The following is a 24,138-nucleotide window of genomic DNA, read 5'->3' on the forward strand; positions in this document are numbered from 1 at the left end:
GATAATTGCTCTCAAGCCCCTGCAGTTGTGCACAAAGACATGCACACGCTTGGGGGCTAATCCCAAAACCTCATTGGACAATGCTGTGCCGATCTGATCCCGCCTCACACCTTAACCTTGCAACCTCATTGGACGTCATTACACCTGCCAATCAACATTGTCCCTCATGTTTGGTTGTCTCTACTTCCTTGTTGTAGAGATTATGGTAAGCAAGCGATTGTGAGGATGTCATTTTATACAATTTAAAAGTTATAGCCTACTTATATGTTTACATCAAATGTCCTATTCCTTGAAAGTCGGGTAATGATTCGGATGGATTAATTATTTGATTTGGATGGATGATTGACACAACAGAATGGTACGCAATATTTTATCTAGACATTGGGTGAAAGTTTGAGGTATACATTTCTCGAGCGCATCAAAGTTCTACGTGTGTTGTGTAGTGATTTACCCTTGGTAAAAACCTTCTAGTCTTTTGTGTAATATATTCCAAAATTCAAACAAAATACACCATGTAGGAGATACAGGTTGTGAGCAGTGTTTCTGATCGGTTTGACAATTGTCTTCTAATGTATTTGTCTGTATAAAATTGCATCTTTAGCGCATATAATTTCCTGCTTGGTTTCCAGAGAAATGTAGCCTATTGAAAGAGAGAAATTAAACAACTACCAAGGTCTAACAGATCTTGGTAGTTTGATCGAAGTATTCAATGTATTTTCACTGTTATCAAAATAACTGATGGTAAGTGCATGTAGCCAGGCAATCCCACTCGCTTCCAAGCATGTGCTCACTAGGAACGAGCACATATCTCATACACTAAATGATGCCAGAAAAAAAATTAAGGATTATGTGCCTTTCTCCTCTGGGAGAGGACTGCACATGGTTTATTATCATATATGAGCCATACATCAAGTCCAAAATGGGAGGTTTAAAAAATAACTAGGTTGTTTTCATCCCCTGGAACACCTCTTTAAGCGTGGTGTGGTGCCAAATAAAAATGTTTCACTTGAAATGTCAATTAGGAACCCTATACTTAATACCGTGATGCTAAGTTATTGTACTTTAACTCGATTGGGGGGGGGGGGGGGGGGGGGGTCATGTCAAGCACTGTAAAGTACAGGTAACGTAAAGTGCCAAAATAAAGGAAAAGCCAACATACATACTTCATTGGGTGTTGGGCCACCACAGGCCGCCAGAACAGCTTCAATGCGCCTTGGCATAGATTCTAGTGTCTGGAACTCTACTGGAGGGATACGATACCATTCTTCCATGAGAAATTCCATAATTTGGATTTTTTTTTGATGGTGGTGGAGAACACCGTCTCAGTCGCCGATCCACAATCTCTCATAGGTGTTCAATTGGGTTGAGATCTGGTGACTGACACACACACACTCCCTTTAAACCCCCTATGCTCCTCTGAGACCCCTCTTTCAAACTCATTGAGATATCTTCTTCTAGCCATGTTAGCCAAATGAATGGGAAACTGGGAATTTGTTTACATGACCCTAACTAAATATGATGCATGTTAATTGCTTAATTAACTTAGGAAACACACCTGTGTGGAAGCCCCTGCTTTCAATATACTTTGCATCCTTAATTTATTCAAGTGTTTCCTTGATCTGTATCTACCATTTACCTGACAGCATCTAAGGACATGCGCCAATGAATGACCTCTGTTAGCAGAGGGAGCTGTTGTATCATGCTTTCACAAAAATATGCCTCACCTTTAAATGTGTCAGGTAGGTAGGTCTAAACAAGGTCTCCAACAGGTCGATCTCCAAACAACTCTGAAAGTACATGGAATTTTCAAGTGTTCCACCGCAAATGGTCATAAATAAATCTCCCAAGTATCAGTCACCGCAGGCTCCCAGCAACTACAGTATCTAATCAACGTAACATTGACATTGTCCCACCCATGGTTAGCAAATCATTTCCCAATAACCTTCTCAATTAAATGTTAACTGCAAAGTTGGCTTACCTAGCAGAAGTATATCATGAGTAATAAGTATATCGTATGTTATTTGCTAAATTTGCCATGAAATGAGCAGCAGCTGTACAGAACCATTGCTAGACCAGCACATTAGATGGCACATTCCTCACTGGCTAGATGCGCAATTGAAAGATCAAATACTCAATTAAAGGGGAATTACACTAATTACACAAAATGTTTACTTCTGGTGTGATTTAAGCATTGACATGGAATCAGAACATATACTTTTGTTGTTTCTCTATGAACATTTGTAATTTTGAGTGAAAAAAATAATAATTCTCAAACCAGGAAAAATAAAACAGGGAAATCATAATATGGGAAAATATAAAACAGAATTTGGAAAAAAATATAAAACACTTCATAGGGCCCCCCTTATAGTTGTTTAATTAACCATTATTTTACCTGGTATATTGACAGAAAACAATGCACTACTTTCTCTTGTACACTAAGGACCCAGGAAAGAGTTGCAGGGGAGAGGAGAAGAGAAGAATGTGCCTATTTGAAATCTAGAAAAAAATGTGTAGCTCGCGACATGTTTCATATTTTAAAAGTAGCTGTCACGCTAGAACAGGTTGAGGACCCGTGGTATACTGTACCAGCACATTAGCATACGTCTTCATTTACAGTCAACATACCTTCTGTCCAGCGTACCACAACCAAACACCACCAAATCTATTTACAGCAAATAACAAAGAGTACAATATGGGGTAAATAAGGACTAATTTAATAAAATGTAACATTTATTGCTAATAAATCAACAGGTCAAACAAAATCAATTCAGAAATCACCAGTACATCATAATCTCACCATAATCAAATAAAATCATCTGGTTATTATTAGTTAATTACATTGGGAAAATTAAGATTATTCCATTTGCATTGCCTACAGTAAGCATTCTTACGGTCATTTGTACAAAACAAAGTATAACAAAGCCAGATCTAGGTGAGAAAGTCAAATCAAGTGGTGGCACCAGACCACTATCATTTTAACCAAATTCATTTTTTTTACACCCATGAATAACAACATAACTTACATAGCAGGGGATTTGTTCACATTATACTGGGAGCCATATTGAAGTGTAACGACTGCATGGATAGCAAACTTCATAGCCGACTCACCTAAAAGTATCAGTCACAATATAATAAAGTAGAAAGATATTTATTTAAAAAATGTTATTTAACCTTTATTTAACTATATTTGAGGACATTCCACATTTAATTATGCCCTTCAGTTAAAATATGTCATTGATATTCAACACTATGGAAACGTTCCTTAAACAAAGAGCAGGGTGCATAAACTTTTTAAGGACATAAAGTCATAACACTGTTTCATTTTTCACAATGCTGTGTCAAAACTGTTTTGCAGTGTAACAATGCTGTGTCAAAACTGTTTTGCAGTGTAACAATGCTGTGTCAAAACTGTTTTGCAGTGTAACAATGCTGTGTTGTGTGTAAAAGGTCACTCTATTCTTGATTAATGATCTTATGGCATTAAACAAAGCCAATGACCAACACTCATTGCAAGGTTTCCCAGACACAGATTAAGTCTAATCCTGGACTAAACCATGGAGTACCTGTTTATATAAAATTATATACACACTAACAAAACCCATAAATCCACTTTCATAGACCACCAAACCATTACAAACACACAGGCATTCATACGCACACGGAGTTGCACCCTTTCTCACATGCACACTTGTAAATGTGTTTTCATCTGGTGCTTCAAACTACAATACATTCTGAGCATAACTGGTTGTGATTGAGAGAGAGGGCTTATCATCAGTCTTCACTGACGGCTACAGTACAGCAGCTCCTTCTCAAACCTCGGTCGGGAATAACATCATGCCACGGAGCTGGGCTTCATCTCTGGCTCCGGTATGTGTAGGTTGGAAATCAATGTGATTTAAAAGATATATTCCACTGCCTAACTCTTTCATTCCTTCCCCAAACACTAACCATTATTTCAGTACTCTATAGAACATTACAACAATGACATAAAGAAAGATAAGAATTGAGAAAATAAAGCTAAAAAAACATTAGTCTCTGTAAACATAAACCAAAGCAGATCTACATCTCAGTGACATGCATTAACCCAGGGGCCCCAATTACATTCAGCCTTGGGCTGATTTTTCCTTGAGTGGATGGTCAGGAGGGCAGGAATAACTGATCGCAAGAATCCCAAACAGATATAGTATTTGACAAAAACAGAATCATTTCAAACATTGATTACACTGGGATACGATCACATATGCCTCTCTATTTATTAGTGTAAATACTTGGGCATGGATTTCCTAAATTAAAATCACTTTGAGCTGATTTCCTGGTGATTTGACAGTATTTATGTTCCGTGGATCACCTATTGGGGAACTTTGCATTAACCCCTAACCAATACTGGCCTCCAAGCTCTTTTTCCAGTTCTATTTCCCTTAGGAGATGGATATTGACACCCCCCTGTTGGTGAATAGTTGTATTGTTTTCATTCCCACAAATACATTTCAGTGTGATTTGGTCTCTGAAAATATTATCTACTCATTGTTTTTTATTGTCAGTTTTGGAAGGGAGCCAGCTGAAGTGATATCGTTCACGGGGAGTCAGAAGGTCCACGTCAAGTTTCTTCTGTTCTTTCTCACTGTCAACGGTCCTATACCCCAGCAATGACATGGCGCCCTTACACACCTCCTGGATGTTCCTTACCTTGTCATGGGGCAAAGTAGTACGCCAAGCCTGAGAGACGTCTGCTGCGTTGCGGGAGGTGATTTGGAAGGCCTCCTTCTTGGTGCCCTTGCCCTTACCGTGGGTGACCTTATAGATCCACTCCTGTAGTGACTGTGTCATCTCCAGCCCCACAAACTGATACATACTGTCAATCTCTGTCAAGGGGTCTCTCACCATGTCCTCGTAGCGTACCATCTTGTAACGTCCACGTAGAAAGTCTGGAGGTTTGAGCATGGCCCTCTCGTGGATGCGGATGTGGCTGCGGCATATCTCCTGCATAACGCCATACTGTGTGTCATCCACCTTGGTGTTGCCTTGCTCCAGGACCAGGGCATTATCCTTCACTAGGGCTTTGGCTGACTGCTCCCTGGAACGCGCCACGGCCCGCGGGTCTCTCACCAGGTGGATGATGCGCAGGTCCAGAGTGGGGTCCTGCAGGAGAGGGTACAGGGAGTCTAGCTCAAAGAAGCGCACCTCTTTGAGCACCACATGGCTGTAGGTCCGACAGGCCTCTTCTGCCCCCTGCAGGCCAGGCCTGTCACACTTCTGCTTGCACTCTGTCTCGTTGCTGAAGAGGTGGCGGGGTGTGAGCTGGCAGGCAGGGGGAGAGCACAGGGCACGGCTGTGGCTCCACATAAAGAGGGCTGACATGTTGTGCTGGGCGGGAGTGTAGGCATCCATGACAGACATGTCACACTGGAAGACGCTGCGCATCAGGTCTCTCACCGCCATGCGCAGAGCCCGGGCTCCAGGCATCTGCAGAGTGGTCCACACATGCCACGATGGCTCCATCAGGTAGAAGACAGACGGGTGCTGGCTGAACACCTGGCCCAGGAAGGAGGATCCAGACCGCCATGAAGACAGCAGGAGCACGTGGACCTTGCCCTGGGAAGGAGGGCTACCACAAGGAATGAGCTGGACATACCATCCAAACAGCAGCACCACAGCCACTCCCTGCAGAAGCAGCAGGAACACCACGGTCGGTGGCGTTAGTCTGAAGCGCGGCATGCCGGAGACTCTCTGTGTGAGCTGCTGGGAATTTATAGGAGAGGGAGAGGGCGCAAGAGAGAGAGAGAGAGAGAGAGAGAGAGAGAGAGAGAGAGAGAGAAGGGAGAGAATAAGGAGAGGCATATTAAGAGTTTCATTCCAAAATGCTATGTATACACATCTTCAGAAATGTTGGTAAATTTGTTTTTATTGTTAAAAAAAAATATGAAAGAGATGTGTTTTTCACTAATCATGGCATAGAGTTGTTTAATTAAAGACATGTATTTGTTTAAAATCTATCACTTGATGGTTTCATTTCACAGAGACAAAAATAATCATGTTCTTAGCAAAATGCTATATATCTGCTTCACTGAGAAATAAGTTGTACTGCTACGTTTTATAGAGTGAATCAAATAATGTAACAAATAATTACGTTTTTTATAAAGGAATGTACAAATTAAACATTTGTGACATAAATATTTAAAAAATATTTGTTTTATATAATTCAATACACTAATATGAGAACTGTATGTAAAACATTTACATTTGACATTTACATCTGACATTTCAGTCTTTTAGCAGATTCTCTAATCCAGATTGATTTAGAGTAAGTGCATTTATCTTAAGACAGTGGTTACCAACAGGATAATCGCGATCGACTGGTCGATCTTCAAAGTATTCCTAGTCACTCACCAAACACTTCTGTAGAAAAGCCAATGAAAAAGCCATGCGCTGCTTTTAAAAATTTGTATTAATCTTTCGCTGTTGGTAGTAAGTGCACTTGATTCAGAAGTCCTGCATACCAGTTAGGCAGGGTTCCCATTTTAAACCATTTAATTTGTCTGGACGTACAAACTCTACCTACCCGGCGGAACTTAATACATAAATCAAGTGTACCTACTGCGCTGGCCAATCGGAAAGCTCAAATGTACCACAACACTGCAGTAAAATTTGATACTAGCCTACTAGCCTTTATTTTTTAAGTTTATTTTGTAATTTTATTTTTACCCCCAATTTTGTGATATCATATTGATAGTTACAGTCTTGTCCCATCGCTGCAACTCCCGTTCGGACTCGGGAGAGGTGTAGGTGGAGAGCCATGCGTCCCCCGAAACACAACCCCGCCAAGCCGCACTGCTTCATGACACACTGCTCGCTTAACCCGGTAGCCAGCTGCACCAATGTGTCGGAGGAAACACCGTACAGCTGGCTACCGAAGTCAGCGTGCATGTGCCCGGCACGCCACAAGGTGTCGCTAGAGCGTGATGGGACAAGGACATCGCAGCCAGCCAAACCCTCCTTTAATCTGGACGATGTTGGGACAATTGTGCATTGCCTCAATTGTGCACCGTCTCCCTGTTGTGCACCGTCTCCACCATCTCCCGGTGCACCGTCTCCCTCTAGCACTGCGATGCAGTGCCTTAGATGTGTGCGCCACTCAGGAGGCCCCAGAATTCATGTTTAAAACCATGACCAAAGAGACACTGTTAAAGAATACAGCAAAGAGCATAGAAGGGATGCTGAAAAATCTGAATAAAAAAATAATTAAAAAATGCTTTTTAGAGAAAAAAAAAAAAATGGGAGTTCATGTTTAAGTTTTTATTCGGCACTGTCAACACTTTTACAAAATGTGCTTCTCCCTTCTTCCACTTGTGCTGCAGCTGCAATGAATGAGTAGCCAAATGTGTTGATAGGCCTGAGTTTCTGTTTTTATTATTAGCAGCGCATGTGTCTATTTTAATATAGAGGAATATTTCACTTTCTCTGGTCATGGAAACAATATTAATTTGTGCATGAGACAAAAAAAATGCAATGCAACTCGATTTTCGCCATCAGATGGAAGACTGTCCCATCTTTCTGGTCAGTGGTGTATTTATTCTGCCGATTCTCTTGCTAAACAAATTGGGATTAAAATTGATTTAGTTGTCATTGATCTACACAAAATACTCCATAGTGAGAATCAAATTCATAACTAAAATATAGTTGTTGCAAAAGTACTCACCCCTTTTGTTTACGCAAGCCTAAAATAGCTCAGGAGTAAGATTTGGCTTAACAAATCACATCAGTTACATGAACAAAGTTTGTGGTCATATGCACATCCTAAGGTGCTGGGCTAACAAAGAATACCTGTAAAGAACAGGACGTCTGCAATTCACCGCTTAATTGATGACGTTTCGATCCGAACCAGATCTTCATAAAGTCAAACAGATTGAGTGGTCACATCCAAAATCTACACATTTCTCCTCACATGACCATTACGCACATGACGCATGGTGGGTGTGGAAACAATTAAATTCACTTTTGCGCATAGTCCATCATAATTAAGCACAAAAGGTACATATGGTCATAAAGCATTATATACATTTATACAACAGGTGGGTCTAATCCTGAATGCTGATTGGTTAAAACCGCATTCCAGTCAGTGTCTATTCCACAAGTTACCACCTGCTAACTCTATGACTTTAAAATTCCTATTTACACTGTTCAATCTCAATGCGCAATCCACTGTCATCAGCACAGCCAGGCAATATTTTACTTGATCTCCACTATAAAAACATCTAGACATTATCCCACATTTCTTTTAGACTAACATTTAGTTTTCAACAGCAGAGATTTGTATAAACCTTGCGGTCTCTCTCCGACATTTGCAACATTGTTTCAATAATCCAATTCGATCTCCAGCTGTCCCATAGTAATGAACGTGTCTGAAAACGGTACGAAACAGAAAGGCAGGCAGCATTTCTCAGCCAGTCGAAGTCATGAATCACTTGGCATAATTTTTATAGATATATACAAAGAAATGTCAATTGAAAAAAGGTTAAAAAAAACGAAGTGCAGCTAGTTTGTATTCTTTCCAGCAACAGTTTGAAGTGATTGTGTTAGCTGTGTTGTTGGATAGCTCCTCTGAACAACAGTGTCCTGACGAGAGAGGACATTTTCTATGCCAGGCGAAATTGTGCCTCATTGTTATGGATATATTCAAATAAATGTTTATAGAAAACAGCTTAAACAAATGCAGTTACAGTTGTTATTTTGGCGGCACTGTTTGACGTGACGGCAGGGTAGCCTAGTGGTTAGAGCGTTGGACTAGTAACCGGAAGGTTGTGAGTTCAAACCCCCGAGCTGACAAGGTACAAATCTGTCGTTCTGCCCCTGAACAGGCAGTTTACCCACTGTTCCTCGGCCGTCATTGAAAATAAGAATGTGTTCTTAACTGACTTGCCTGGTTAAATAAAGGTAAAATGAAAAAAAATGACTGTAAATTAGCCATAGTTGACTAGCTAGCAAGCAAGGGATAAGAATTTTGCAATGGAACATTTAGGATGAACGAGTGGGTTTCGTCCATAGACACAGAATAAAAAGACAACGACTGGGTCGCTTCTCTGGCAACCAAACTGATAGAACAAACGACCAGTCGGCGTGGGTAGCAACCCGAGATTTGTGTCGGGACTATATCTTGTGGAAGGATGAAATAGTATGAATAAATTCATCAAAATAACATTTTTAATAAAAATCATTATTTGAATATGTTGGTAACCCATTGTATAAAAGTGATAATGACCTCGAAGCCAGTGTTTGGAGGATATATTCAGGCAACATTCGCACTGAGCTAAAAGGGTAGAGCTGCTGCTTTCAAGGTGCGGGACTCTAACCCGGAAGCTTACAAGAAATCCTGCTATGCCCTGCGACGAACCATCAAACAGGCAAAGCGTCAATACAGGGCTAAGATTGAATCATACTACACTGGCTCCGACGCTCGTCTTATGTGGCAGGGCTTGCAAACTATTACAGACTACAAAGGGAAGCACAGCTGCGAGCTGCCCAGTGACACAAGCTGTTAGGAAAATTATGATTAAATGACTGAACAATATTCTCATTTTAAATAGAACTGGAACTAAGTAAACTTATGCTCTGTTTTATTATGTCTGATTAACAATATGAGTTCATAAGAAGGGATTGTGTGACACGGACAAGGAGTAATTAAAGTTAATGAACACCATTCCAACTAGGAAGAAAGAAATGGTTTGTGGATTAAGTAAACAGATAAAGTAGTTAACCTATGGTTGAACCGACGAAACTGAGCTCTGGGGTGTTTTAGATAAGGCAGTGAGTGCATTCCTAGGTTTTCTGTTAGTTAGAACTGTCAGCTAAGTGGTGATCGTTAATGGTGAGGAGTCCAAAGTTAATTCAGTTTTGTTGTGTGTCCTGTGTATGTGCTAGGGGGTCAGAATGAACTTTGAATGAACTTTTAAAGTTCCCTTTGTCTCGGTCGAGAGGAGGATATTCACTTTAGAAGCAATGAAATGATGTCATGTTATTGTATATAAACTGTTGCTCGTGGTAACGTGGCAGCGCGCTCCGAGAATAAATTCTGTGACCTATTACTGAAAAGACTAGGTCTCCGTCTGTCACGCCCTGGTCTTAGTATTTTGTGTTTTCTTTCTTTATTTGGTCAGGCCAGGGTGTGACATGGGTTTTGGTATGTGGTGTGTTTTGTCTTGGGGTTTTTCATAGGTATTGGGATTGTGGCTTAGTGGGGTTTGCTAGCAAAGACTATGGCTGTCTGAAGTGGTTCTCAATCAGAGGCAGGTGTTTATCGTTGTCTCTGATTGGGAACCATATTTAGGCAGCCATATTCTTTGAGTGTGTCGTGGGTGATTGTCCTTGTTTCTGTATCTGTGTTACTTTGCACCAGTATAGGCTGTTTCGGTTTTCGTGTTACGTTTCTTGTTTTTGTATTGATTCGTGTTTCCTTGTTTTATTAAACATGAATTTAAATAGCCACGCCGCATTTTGGTCCGACTCTCCTTCACCTAAAGAAAAACATTACACCGTCTATTTTATGCAAACAAGAATCTTACAAATTCTCATAAAATAGATTAAGGGAATTCAAATAATGAAAACATATTGGAATAACAAAATTACAGTAACACAAGCCTACCAGACGAGCTAAATAATTTCTATGCTCGCTTCAAGGCAAGCAACACTGACCAACTGGCAGGTGTCTTCACTGACATTTTCAACATGTCCCTGATTGAGTCTGCAATACCAACATGTTTCAAGGAGACCACTATAGTCCCTGTGCCCAAGATCACAAAGGCAACCTGCCTAAATGACTACAGACCCGTAGCACTCACGGCCGTAGCCATGAGTGGTTTGAAAGGCTGGTAATGGCTCACATCAACACCATTATCCCAGAAACATTAGACCCACTCCAATTTGCATACCGCCCAGATCCACAGATGATGCAATCTCTATTGCACTCCACAATGCCCTTTCACACCTGGACAAAAGGAACACTTATGTGAGAATGCATTTCATTGACTGCAGCTCAGCGTTCAACACCATTGTACCCTCAAAGCTCATCACTAAGCTAAGGATCCTGGGACTAAACACCTCCCTCTGCAACTGGATCCTGGAATTCCTGACGGGCCGCCCCCAGGTGGTGAGGGTAGGTAGCAACACATTTGCCAGGCTGATCCTCAACACTGGAGCTCCACAGGGTTAAGTGCTCAGTCCTCTCCTGTATTCCCTATTCACCCACGACTGCATGGCCAGGCACGACTCCAATACCATCATTAAGTTTGCAGACGACACAACAGTGGTAGGCCTGATCACAGACAACGATGAGACAGCCTATAGGGAGGAGGTCAGAGACCTGGCGTTGTGGTGCCAGAATAACAACCTATTCCTCAACGTAACCAAGACTAAGGAGATGATTGTGGACAACAGGAAAAGGAGAACCGAGCACGCACCCATTCTCATCGACAGGGCTGTAGTGGAGCAGGTTGAGAGTTTCAAGTTCACATCAACTAGAATTATCGAAACACACCAAGACAGTCGTGAAGAGGGAATGACAAAGCCTATTCCCCTCAGGAAACTAAAAAGATTTGGCATGGGTCCTGAGATCCTCAAAAGGTTCTACAGCTGCAATATCGAGAGCATCCTGGGAATACTGGTTGCATCACTGCCTGGTACGGCAATTACTCGGCCTCTGACCGCAAAGCACTACAGAGGGTAGTGCGTCCGGCACAATACATCACTGGGGCCAAGCTGCCTGCCATCCAGGACCTCTACACCAGGCGGTGTCAGAGGAAGACCCTAAAAATTGTCAAAGATCCCAGCCACCCCAGTCATAGACTGTTCTCTCTACTACCGCATGGCAAGCGGTACCAGAGTGCCAAGTCTAGGACAAAAAGGCTTCAACAGTTTTTACCCCCAAGCCATAAGACTCCTGAACAGGTAATCAAATGGCTCAACAGACTATTTGCATTGTGTGCCCCCTCAAACCCCCCTCTAACCCTCTTTTTACGCTGCTGCTACTGTGTTTATCATATATGCATAGTCACTTTAACTATACATTCATGTACATACTACCTCAGTTGGGCCGACCAACCAGTGCTCCCGCACATTGGCTAACCGGGCTATCTGCATTGTGTCCCGCCACCCACCACCCCCCTCTTTTACACTACTGCTACTCTCTGTTGATCATATATGCGTAGTCACTTTAACCATATCTACATGTACATACTACCTCAAACTAACCGGTGTATGTATGTAGTCTCGCTACTGTATATAGCCTATCTTTTTACTGTTGTTTTATTTCTCTACTTATTGCTCACCTAACACCTTTTTTGCACTATTGGTTAGAGCCTGTAAGTAAGCATTTCACTGTAAGGTGAATACCTGTTGTATTCAGCGCACGTGACAAATAAACTTTGATTTGATATTGGCACGATTTGCACAAACACTGGCTTCTCTGGCATTATCACTTAAACAAAATCAGGCAGAGTTAAAACCTACTGTAGACAACATTAAAAAAAGATTACATTAGAAATGGTTGGAATACCCGCCCATTACGCACAGGCCGTGCGGTGATCGTAGATAAAATTACAGTGACCTATTACAATAACTACTTGTGTACCTCTAATAATTTCATATCAATATATACAAAATGAACAAGTGGAGACCTGGATGGCAAGACAAATCAATGTGACATTCAATGTGGACACACCTACTCATTCAAGAGTTTCTTTACTTTTCCTATTTTCTACATTGTAGAATAATAGTGGAAACATCAAAACTATTAAATAATATATCAAAATACATTTTATATTTGAGATTCTTCAAAGTAGCCACCCTTTGCCTTGACATCTTTGCACAATCTTGGCATTCTCTCAAACAGCTTCATGAGGTAGTCACCTGGAATGCATTTCAATTAACAGGTGTGCCTTGTTAAAAGTTAATTTCATTTATTGTGTTTCTTTCCTTCTTAATGCGTTTGAGCCAATCAGTTGTGACAAGGTGGCGGTTTCGGCGCCATGATCTTGGTAAGGCAGGGTTTACATATACAAAGACACACCACCAGTCCACGTGAAGGGTTAACACGGTAAAAAAAGAATCATGTACTGGCAGCGTTCCTGATACACAAAACTCAAACAAAATAAATATGCCGTCATCAGTGGATGGTCCTCCACTCTTGGTCTTTTGGGTTCACTCCGTGTTGAAATCTTCAGTTCCTTTATTCTGGTAAACATCCTTCTCCACCGTATGCTCAATGTCTACAACAGCCTCCTCCTCGTTTGCATGCCGGGGTCAAAGGAAAGACAAAGAAAGCAAACTCAGGGCGTGGTTAAGTAGAGGCCCTGATTGGTTTCACCTGTCTGCCGTTTAGTCTCTAAATACAACTGGAGACAGGTGTGGCTGTTCGGCTGCAGTCTGGCAGTTTCCCCTGAGCTGTCCATGGTCCTGCCTCTGGGGAATACTTCCCATTGTTGTCCGTGGTCCTGGCAGCCAGAAATCCCAGAAACCTCGCAGGCACATACTGTCCATCCACCACACAACCCCTGAAACCGCTACATACCTTTCCCTCCAGCATTGACCCTGTGGTCAGAGCGGTCAAAGAAAACATGGCATGCATACGGGACATGGCATCTGCATTACCATGTGTAGAACCCAAAACGGTGGACGCTCCGATAGTGGAGCGGCTGGAGGCTGAGGAACCACCGGGTGATCCGGGCGTTAGTGTGCTTATTCTGCTTCATCCAGGTAAGGGGAGCGTGATCGGTCATCAACACAAACTTGCGGCCCAAAACATAACTTGCGGCCCAAGCAGGGCTTTCTCCTATAGAGCTCCATTTTTATGGAACGGTCTGCCTACCCATGTCAGAGACGCAAACTCGGTCTCAACCTTTAAGTCTTTACTGAAGACTCATCTCTTCAGTGGGTCATATGATTGAGTGTAGTCTGGCCCAGGAGTGGGAGGGTGAACGGAAAGGCTCTGGAGCAACGAACCACCCTTGCTGTCTCTGCCTGGCCGGTTCCCCTCTTTCCACTGGGATTCTCTGCCTCTAACCCTATTACAGGGGCTGAGTCACTGGCTTGCTGGGGCTCTCTCATGCCGTCCCTGGAGGGGGTGCGTCACCTGAGTGGGTTGATTCACTGATGTGGTCATCCTGTCTGGGTTGGCGCCCCCCCTTGGGTTGTGCCGTGGCGGAGATCTTTGCGGGCTATACTCAGCTTTGTCTCAGGATGGTAAGTTGGTGGTTGAAGATATCCCTCCAGTGGTGTGGGGGCTGTGCTTTGGCAAAGTGGGTGGGGTTATATCCTTCCTGTTTGGCCCTGTCCGGGGTGTCCTCGGGTGGGGCCACAGTGTCTCCTGACCCCTCCTGTCTCAGCCTCCAGTATTTATGCTGCAGTAGTTTATGTGTCGGGGGCTGGGGTCAGTTTGTTATATCTGGAGTACTTCTCCTGTCCAATTCGGTGTCCTGTGTGAATCTAAGTGTGCGTTCTCTAATTCTCTCCTTCTCTCTCTCGGAGGACCTGAGCCCTAGGACCATGCCCCAGGACTACCTGACATGATGACTCCTTGCTGTCCCCAGTCCACCTGGCCGTGCTGCTGCTCCAGTTTCAACTGACCTGAGCCCTAGGACCATGCCCCAGGACTACTTGACATGATGACTCCTTGCTGTCCCCAGTCCACCTGGCCGTGCTGCTGCTCCAGTTTCAACTGTTCTGCCTTATTATTATTCGACCATGCTGGTCATTTATGAACATTTGAACATCTTGGCCATGTTCTGTTATAATCTCTACCCGGCACAGCCAGAAGAGGACTGGCCACCCCACATAGCCTGGTTCCTCTCTAGGTTTCTTCCTAGGTTTTGGCTTTTCTAGGGAGTTTTTCCTAGCCACCGTGCTTCTACACCTGCATTGCTTGCTGTTTGGGGTTTTAGGCTGGGTTTCTGTACAGCACTTTGAGATATCAGCTGATGTACGAAGGGCTATATAAATAAATTTGATTTGATTTGATTTGATTTGATAATCGTTAAACTCCAGAGCCCATTTCATTGCCAAACACACTTTTTCCACTGTTGCATATTTGGTTTTGTGGGGGATCAATTTATGGCTAATGTACAGCACAGGATGTTCCCCTTCCTGCGAGATTACAGCTGCAATTCCAGTGTCGGATGCATCTGTCTCTACAATCAGAGGTTTCGAGAAATCCGGTGAACACAACACCGGGGCAGTGCATAAGGCCATTTTCAGTTTCTGGAATGCCTCTTCGGCCGCAGGGTTCCATTGTACCATGGTAGGTTTGGCCTTCCGTGTCAGGTCACACAGTGGTCCTGCAATGATTGCATAATCTTGGATGAAATGTGTGTAATCACCGGTTATTCGCAGGAAGGTACCCCATGGAACCTCGAGGCTAATCCTGGATCACAGCGACTTTCTTCTCTTGTGGTTTGATCAACCCTCGCACTATGGAATAGCCCAGATACTTTGCTTCACATACCCCCAACGTGCATTTCTTTGTGTTGGCTGTTGAGTTCTGCTTGCCGAAGGGCGTCGAGGACCACTGTTAAATGGATTAGGTGCTCCTCCCACATGTGACTGTGGATTAGCACATTGTCCAGGTAGGCTGCAGCATAGGATTGATGTGGCTGCAAACTGTGGTCCATCAGCCTTTGAAACGTGGCGGGGGCTCCATGAAGTCCAAAGGGCAGTCACACATATTGGAACAGCCCGTCTGGAGAGGAGAATGCCGTCTTCTAACGAGTTGCCGGGGTCAGAGTTAAGGTTTTTGGTGGACCCGTATCCCCAGAGGTGTGATGATGTCATAATGGATGTCATGATGGATGTGATGGGCGTGTCCTGGTAAGGAAAAAAATACATCTATATTTTTCAAAACCAACTAACGTAACTGAGACAGCAATACCTCTCCAAGGGTAATCTCCTCCAGCAGGTTCTTGGAAGAGGAAGTGGCCGAAAGTACTGATGTCTGTGTGTTTGTCCCTCCACAACAGTGCCTATTGACCCACTTTTTCAAAAGGTTAATATGATACACCTGTTCTGGCTTCCTTCTCCCTGGCTGACGGATAAGGTAGTTCACAGCCCCAGTTTCTGCAGCACCTCGTAGGGACCCCACCATGTGGCCAGGAATTTACATACCGTCATGGGTACTAACACCATAACCCGTTCCCCTGGGGGCGAACTCTCGGGGTTGAGTGGGACGGTTATACACTCGACTCTGGGCTTCTTGGGCCTGCTGTAAATGTTCCTTCACAATAGGCATTACCAACGCATTTATGCTTTCTCTCATGTCTTCAATGTGTTCTATGACCGTGTTGTGGGGGCTGGACTGTTGTTCCCAGTTTTCTTTCATCACATCTAACAATCCCCTGGGCCTGTGGGAAAACAATAGCTCAAATGAGGAAAAAAAACAGTGGATGCCAGGGGTACCTCACTTATGGCGAACATCAAAAACGGGAAGAGCAGGTCCCAGTTTTGCCCATCCCGCTCAATGATCCGTCTGAGCATGGATTTCAGGGTTCTATTGAATTTCTCGACTAGGCCGTCAGTCTGGGGGTGATATACAAATGTGCGCAAGTGATTTGAAGTAATTTACATAAATCTTTCATCACCTTGGACATGAACACCATACCTTGGTCTGTCAGGATCTCTCAAGGTAAACCTACCCTGGAAAACATCTGTAGCAGCTCTCTGGAGATGCTCTTGGTGTTGGCACTATGCAGGGGATAGCCTCAGGATACCTGGTGGCATAATCAACTGTGACCAGTATATGTTGAAACCCTTTTGGCGACCGTGGTAAGTGTCCAATTAAATCCATAGAAATTATATCCAATGGCGTATCTATCACTGGCAACGGGATAAAAGGATTTAGTAAATCCGGGAGGGGTGAGGTTCTCTGACAATCAGGACACCCCTGATAATACCTTACCATATCCGCATACACCCCCGGCTAGAAGAAACATTGTAACACCCATTTGTGTGTATTCCCTCTCTGTAAATGTCCTCCCAACAAGTGGCTATGGGCCAGGTTCAGCACTGTACACCAAAACGGGGTAGGAACCAACAGCTGCTCCACGGTGACGTCATGGGACTTAGTGTCCTGGTATATAAGAGATGGTTGCTCATTGAAAAATGGGGAAAGGTGAGGACATGAGCAGGATTTACAGGTACCCCATTGATTACCTTGACATTCTGTCTGGCTTACTGTAGTGTGGGGTCTTCCAGCTGAGCAGTACCAAACCTTCCCCTATACTGTGCTAACTCAGGAGGGAACATGTCATATGCATCAGAATTTCCAAGCCCTTCGGCCTGCGCTTCCTGTTCCTCCCCTTCCACCATTTCTGGCCCATTTATCCTCACTGGGTTTCCTGCCTCTTCATCATTTCATTCCCCTTCTTCTCCCAGGAGAACTCGAGTGTCGGCTACAGAAGTTGGCAGGTAAGTAGCAACTTGCTAATTTTCTTTTCATAGGTCAGGGAGTTGTTTGGTAGCAGTTTCATTTTCTTTTCACCTGAAAATGTGGATGCCTGGCATGCCCTATTACTGGCACAGCCAGCTTCTTTGTCCTGTAGTCCGTTCCTTAATTCTTGAAATATGGACAGCCGCAGTAGCACCCAGTAGCACGGGGTATGGTAGGTTCTCAACCAAACCTAGGTTACTTCGGAACTGCCCTCTGGTGGTGTTCATCTCTAAATCTGCGGTTGGGTAAGTTTTGGTGTCCCCGTGTACACAGGTGATGTCCATGGTTGGAGTGGTAGTTCTCTGCGGCTGGGTTAATAGTGAAGGCATGATGAGGGAGACCAAGCTCTGGGAGTCTAGAAGAGCATCAACTTGGACCTGTACCCGACTGAGGTGCGGTGGGTGGCGGAGGGCTTGGACATGGGTATAATGACATGGAAATGGTGTAGATTGGAAATGTCAACCTGCATGGGTTCCTCCTTCTTGGGAAAGTTCCATGCGATGCGTCCTATTTCGCCACAGCAGTAGCACTCTCGGATGTCAGTATCCACCCCTCTATTCCCTGTCTTTGCTTCATGTTGGAAAACACAATTCTGGTGCAGGGATGTAGTGGTCAATCACGATTATTTCTATGATGTCCCCAGTACTGAGGGTTGCGGGCTGTAGCCATTTTTTTGCCAGGTGGACCAAGTCAAACTTTAAATGCGCAGCCACAAGATTTCACTGATCAATAGTCCTGATATTACTCCTGTGTTCTCCTATCCTGCTATGCATTGTAAGAGCTTGTTTCATTTCTCCTACATAGCATAAACCAGAAATACATTTGATAAGTTATACCAAATGTTTTATAGAACACTTGATGAAACGCTGAATCTGAATGGCCTTGTCTGTAATGAGGTGATTGAACATTGTGCTGTGATAGCTGTGCTGTTGTGCTGTAATGCTGTGACAGCCATGCTGGTTAAGCGTATTTGGGTGATTGAACATTTGTTCAAGTTACACTGGGTACATCTGTCACATCTGTAATTACCGTCCGACATTGTCTAGGAAGGTGCTACATGGTAGCCGTGAAAGATCAGACCTCACCACCATTTGACTGATGTCGGGGCCGCGTCTGAAGACTACCTGATTGGTTTATTGTCACTGTAATTTAATTATACCAATGTGTTTTCATTAATTGAATTCCCTTAATCTATTTCATGAGAATTTGTAAGATTCTTGTTTGCATAAAATAGACGGAGACCTAGTCTTATCAATAATAGGTAACAGAATTTATTCTCGGAGCGCGCTGCCACGTTACCACGAGCAACAGTTTATATACAATAACATGACGTCATTTCATTGCTTAACAGAATCGCCTCCTCTCGACCGGGACAATGTGAGGTTAAAAGTTCACTCTGGGGATATTGTTTATTCATTTATTCATAATAATTCTAACATTTATTTACAAGTATTTTCCAGTTGTGGGTCAGTGCTCAATATGTGCCAGTGTTTTTTTAATGACGTGGTCGAACTGTTTGCCTAGCGGGGAGTATTGAAAAAAGCATTGGACTTGTTGGTCAGGGGGAGGGGTGGTTTGAGAGTGAAGCTCTCATCCTGGGTCATATTTTTGTAACGGACCCGTGCATCATGCAGCCAATCCTCTGGTTAACCCCACTGTCTAAAGAGCCCATCCAGACAGTGAGCATTTTTGTCATAGACACTCTGTGTTCAATAGATCCTGCATATGTGACTGTATTGGCTGATAGGGAAGCTCTTTTTCAGGGGTGTATATTGTTGAAGCTGTCTCCGCATAACAGGGAATTCTCATTCGTTGGCTTCCTGTATAGATCCGTGCTAAAGCAACCCCCTCCCTCTTTATCAAAATGTCCATTAAACTTGTTTCATGCACATAAAAGGTGAGAGTGAATTTCAGATGTTCTCTGCTTGTATTGATGAAGGAGTGAAATGTATGAAGTTCCTGTGCTCTGCCCTGGAATAGAAGGAATATGTCATCAATGAACACTGGCGTGGCCCACGAGCTCAGGTCCCCCAGATAGTATATGTACACATCAAAACTGTGAAGGACCTCCGTGTTAATCTGGACCTTGAGGTCTCTTGACGAACATATCAATAATATTTCAAGAACAGATTTTTTTCAATCTCTGTATCATTGCAAAGAATCTGACATTTTTTGTCCAAAAATGATGCAGAAAAACTAATCCATGTTTTTGTCACTTCTAGATTAGACTATTGCAATGCTCTACTCTCCAGCTACCCGAATAATCACTAAATATACTTCAGTTAGTGCTAAACACGGCTGCTAGAATCTTGACTAGAACCCCAAAATTGTATCATATTACTCCAGTACTAGTCTCTATACACTGGCTTCCTGTTAAGGCTAGGGCTGATTTCAAGGTTTTACTGCTAACCTACAAAGCATTACATGGGCGTGCTCCTACCTATCTCTCCGATTTGGTCCTGCCGTACATACCTACACGTACGCTACGGTCACAAGACACAAGCCTCCTTATTGTTTCTAAGCAAACAGCCGGAGGCAGGACTTTCTCCTATAGAGCTACATTTTTATGGAATGGTCTGCCTATCCATGTGAGAGGCGCAGACTCGGTCTCAACCTTTAAGTCTTTACTGAAGACTCATCTCTTCAGTATATCTTATGATTGAGTGTAGTCTGGCCCAGGGGTGTGAATGTGAACAGCAAGGCACTGGAGAGATGAACCGCCCTTGCTGTTTGCCTGGCGGGCTCCCATCTCTCCGCTGGGAGAGATTCTATGCCTCCGACCCTATTACGGGGGCTGAGTCATTGGCTTACTAGTGCTCCTCCATGCCGTCACTAGGAGGGGTGCGTCACTTTAGTGGGTTGAGTCACTGACGTGATCTTCCTGTCCTGTTTTGTGCCTCCTAGGGCTTGTGTGGTGGAGGAGATTTTCGAGGGCTACACTCAGCCTTGTCTCAGGGTAGTAAGTTCGTGGTCTGTTGATGTCCCTTTAGTGTTGTGGGGTCTGCACTTTGGCAAAGTGGGTGTCTTATCTGGTGTCCTGTGTGAATTTAAGTATGCTCCCTCGAATTCTCTCTCTCCCTCCACTACCGGAGGACCTGAGCCTTAGGACCATGCCTAAGGATTAACTGGCCTGATGACTCCTACCTGTCCCCAGTTCACCTGTTCGTGCTGCTGCTCCAGTTTCAACAGTTCTGCCTGCGGCTATGGAACACTGACCTGCTCACCAGATGTTTTACCTTGTCCCAGACCTGCTGATTTCGACCCTCTCTCTCTACCGCACCTGCTGTCTCGACCTCTGAATAATCGGCTATGAAAAGCCAACTGATATTTACTCCTGAGGTACTGACCTGTTGCACCCTCTACAACCACTGATTATCATTCGACCCTGCTGGTCATCTATGAACGTGTGAACATCTTGAAGAACAATCTGGCCTTAATGGCCCTGTACTCTTATAATCTCCACCAGGCACAGCCAGAAGAGGACTGGCCATCCCTCAGAGCCTGGATGCTCTCTAGATTTCTTCCTAGGTTTCTGCCTTTCTAGTGAGTTTTTCCTAGCCACTGTGCTTCTACGTCTGCATTGCTTGCTGTTTGGGGTTGAAGTCTGGGTTTCTGTATAGCACTGTGTGACATCTACTGATTTTGATTGATTGATGTAATATATAGGCCTAGTGCCTAACACCTTGATCAGACCGACAGTCATTGTCTTTTGGTACACCAGAAGTACATTAATTTCCAATGGAACACTGCATTAGCCTTGCATTGCAGAGGCAGTTGCAGTGTGTTCTGTGTGGTGCATACGGATACATCAAATTGTATGTGTAGACTTGACAGAAATAGTAACAATACATAAATGTTTAACCGTTGTTGGACACATATCCAGGGATGTAGTGCTGCTGGAGTGCCTTTTTTCAATTTGAGAATACAAGGAGCTGGTAAAAATATTCTGAAGTGTCCTGCAAGATCACATAATGATGAATGAGTATTTTACATAACAAGACCAAATATAATAGCATAGAAGGTCTATAATATTACTGTTACACCAAAAACACCTAATTTCTAGTGAAAGTTTGGGATGGTTAACTGAAGTTGAATAGGCACATTTATTTTCTCATGCGGCCAAAACTCAACAGTGTGTGCCACTAGGCAGGATATGTTTTGATTAAAACAAAATAAATACAAGGCTAATAGTTTGTTAACACCATCTGCTCTAATTCACTGGTAAAATGTGAAAAATTATCATTCATGATTGACAGTGATGATGGCCTATTTTGAAATTAGGTATGCCCTACTTGGTGATTGACGGTTTTAAAAATATAACATTTTCTTGAGACAATACATAAGCAGATGTTGCAATTGGAGGATGCATTTTATGCATATTCCATTATAATATTCAACTGCTTCTCCAGTTTCAACTGTTCTGCCTGCGGCTATGGAACCCTGACCTGTTCACCAGACATACTACCTTATCCCGGACCTGCTGTTTTCGACCCCCTCTCGCGACCTCTGAATGCTTGGCTATGAAAAGCCAACTGACATTTACTCCTGAGGTGCTGTCCTTTTGCACCCTCTACAACCACTGTGATTATTATTTGACCCTGCTGGTCATCTATGAACGTTTGAACATCTTGAAAAATATGATCTGTTCTTAATGGCCCTGTACTTTTATAATCGCCACCTGGCACAGCTAGAAGAAGACTGGCCACCCCTCAGAGCCTGGTTCCTCTCTAGGTTTCTTCATAGGTTCCTGCATTTCTAGTGAGATTTTCCGAGCCACTGTGCTTCTACATCTGCTTTGCTTGCGGTTTGGGGTTTTAGGCTGGGTTTCTGTATAAGCACTATGTGACATCTGCTGATGTAAAAGGTGCTTTATAAATACATTTGATATGATGGTACAAACTTTGATTGAGTTAAATTAAAAAATATATTTGCGCTCCTGACACCTAAAAAAAAATAGCACTACACCACTGCACATTTCTACAAAAAATGTTGGATTGCATAATGAAAAAAAGTTTGACTGTAGGACGTATTATGCAGCATTGATGCAATGACGTTGTCGGTCTGGTCGAGGCTATGCCTGTAAATGGGGCAAGGGGTACAGGTCCCAAAATCAATGGGCAAAGGCATGCTACAAAGTTTCTTCATCGAACAGTTAAAATTAATGAATAGTCTACATTTAGGACATGTTAACATTTCTATGGTATATATATATATGCCTATATAATAATACGTGTACTGTATATATGTATTCATACATAATACATAACATAAATAATAAAACATAATTTTTCTTTAGATAGGCCTATGTTTTCTTTAGACCTGAATACATTTTTTTAAAGTAATGTGCTGAAATTGAATGGAACACTCAGCGACATTAGCCTAAATTAAGCCGTCTGTAGGGGTGCAATCCTTAACTTCGGACTATCCAATATCATACAGAACTACTTACCAGACAACAGTGGACAAACACTGTTACAAACAGCGATCGGTAAACGTGATCCACAGATACATAAAACAATGTCGCTAAAAAGAGTTTTTGTCGGAGCTGGTCAGTCCCAATAGTTCGTTTTTGCATGAATACTTTACCTTCTCCGCTGTGTTGCTGGGCGACGAGACCGCAATGAGTGAGGAGAGCTCTGAAACTAACTGTTGTATTACATTCACGGTCTTTAGGCAAACATCCACTGCCTTCAGAGTGTTAGTTTGCGTAGCCTACAAAGAGTTTTGAGACGTGGCCATGAAAGCTGCGCCTGGCAGTGCAGACTGGTCTCATAGACTAGACGTAACATAGTAAACGTAAATCAGGGATACAGCCATGTGTATGGTGTGTTACGTTTGGTATGGTTACATAAGACAGAAGGTTACTTAAAATAGGGTGGTTGGTCAAAGTAGATGGGTGGGCGTATAATGTAAACATCTAGCAAACCAAAAATTGTGTGTTCAAATCTCATCACCGACAACGTTAGCATTTTAGCTACTTTGCAATTACTTAGCATGTTAGCCCTAACCTTACCCCTTTTAGCTAACCCTTCCCCTAACCCTTTTAGCTAACCCGCCCCTAACTTTAACCTAACTCCTAACCCCTAGCCACCAAGCTAACGTTAGGAACAACAAATTGGAATTCGTAATATAGCATACGTTTTGCAAATTCATAAAATATTAAACATTTAGCAAATTTGTAACATATGGTACGAATTGCAATTCCTAACATATCATATGAAATGGATGATGGATGTTCACAAATTAATACGTAGGATATGAAGCATAACATATAATGCAAAAAACAAAAGTCCTTTGAAACCTGATTCAAATTTGATGCTATGTCAAACATAGTCCTATGTTATACAGGGGTAAATTGGTGTCAGCTTTTTCTCTCACACACATTGCAGCAAACTTTCGCCCATTACCTAAAACAGACTGCTGCGCTGTACAAAGTGGCGTGCTCTCTTAAAGCAACATACGAGATGGAGTGTCTCAGATTTGCGTACAGAAAAAAACGAAAATGTCTTGAGACCACATTAGGCAGTGGGATGGGCAGGGGACAGCAGGGGTGAGAGGGGTGGCATAGGAATCTCTTACCTAAAACCCTTTCAAGTCAACTTTCCTGGGTTGGAAAGGCAGTGCATAAAGAGAAGTGAGCTCATATAATATTAAATTACTGCATTACCCTGTAG

At 43.1% G+C, this 24,138-nt stretch overlaps 1 protein-coding gene across 2 annotated transcripts; it reads right to left on the minus strand.

Annotated features, from left to right (window-relative positions):
* Positions 1 to 2,702: 2,702 nt before the first annotated feature.
* Positions 2,703 to 23,160, minus strand: chst6 (carbohydrate sulfotransferase 6). 2 transcript variants are annotated; one of them, XM_064952062.1, is made up of 2 exons: positions 23,051 to 23,160; positions 2,703 to 5,739 (listed from the first exon to the last, which is right to left on the minus strand). In XM_064952062.1, exon 2 carries the CDS (start codon positions 5,713 to 5,715, stop codon positions 4,522 to 4,524), a length of 1,194 nt encoding a protein of 397 aa, XP_064808134.1. In that variant the 5' UTR covers positions 5,716 to 5,739; positions 23,051 to 23,160; the 3' UTR covers positions 2,703 to 4,521. The 2 variants fall into 2 exon arrangements, with proteins under 2 accessions (XP_064808134.1, XP_064808133.1); XM_064952061.1 differs by having other exon boundaries at positions 2,703 to 5,736; positions 23,051 to 23,134.
* Positions 23,161 to 24,138: the final 978 nt, after the last annotated feature.

This window comes from Oncorhynchus masou, chromosome 31 (genome assembly GCF_036934945.1).
Source record: "Oncorhynchus masou masou isolate Uvic2021 chromosome 31, UVic_Omas_1.1, whole genome shotgun sequence".
NCBI classification, from domain to species: Eukaryota; Metazoa; Chordata; class Actinopteri; order Salmoniformes; family Salmonidae; genus Oncorhynchus; species Oncorhynchus masou.

What these genes read in the sequence shown, in the direction of transcription:
- chst6 (XM_064952062.1), bottom strand. Translation starts at nt 5,715, where the DNA reads ATGCCGCGCTTCAGACTAACGCCACCGACCGTGGTGTTCCTGCTGCTT.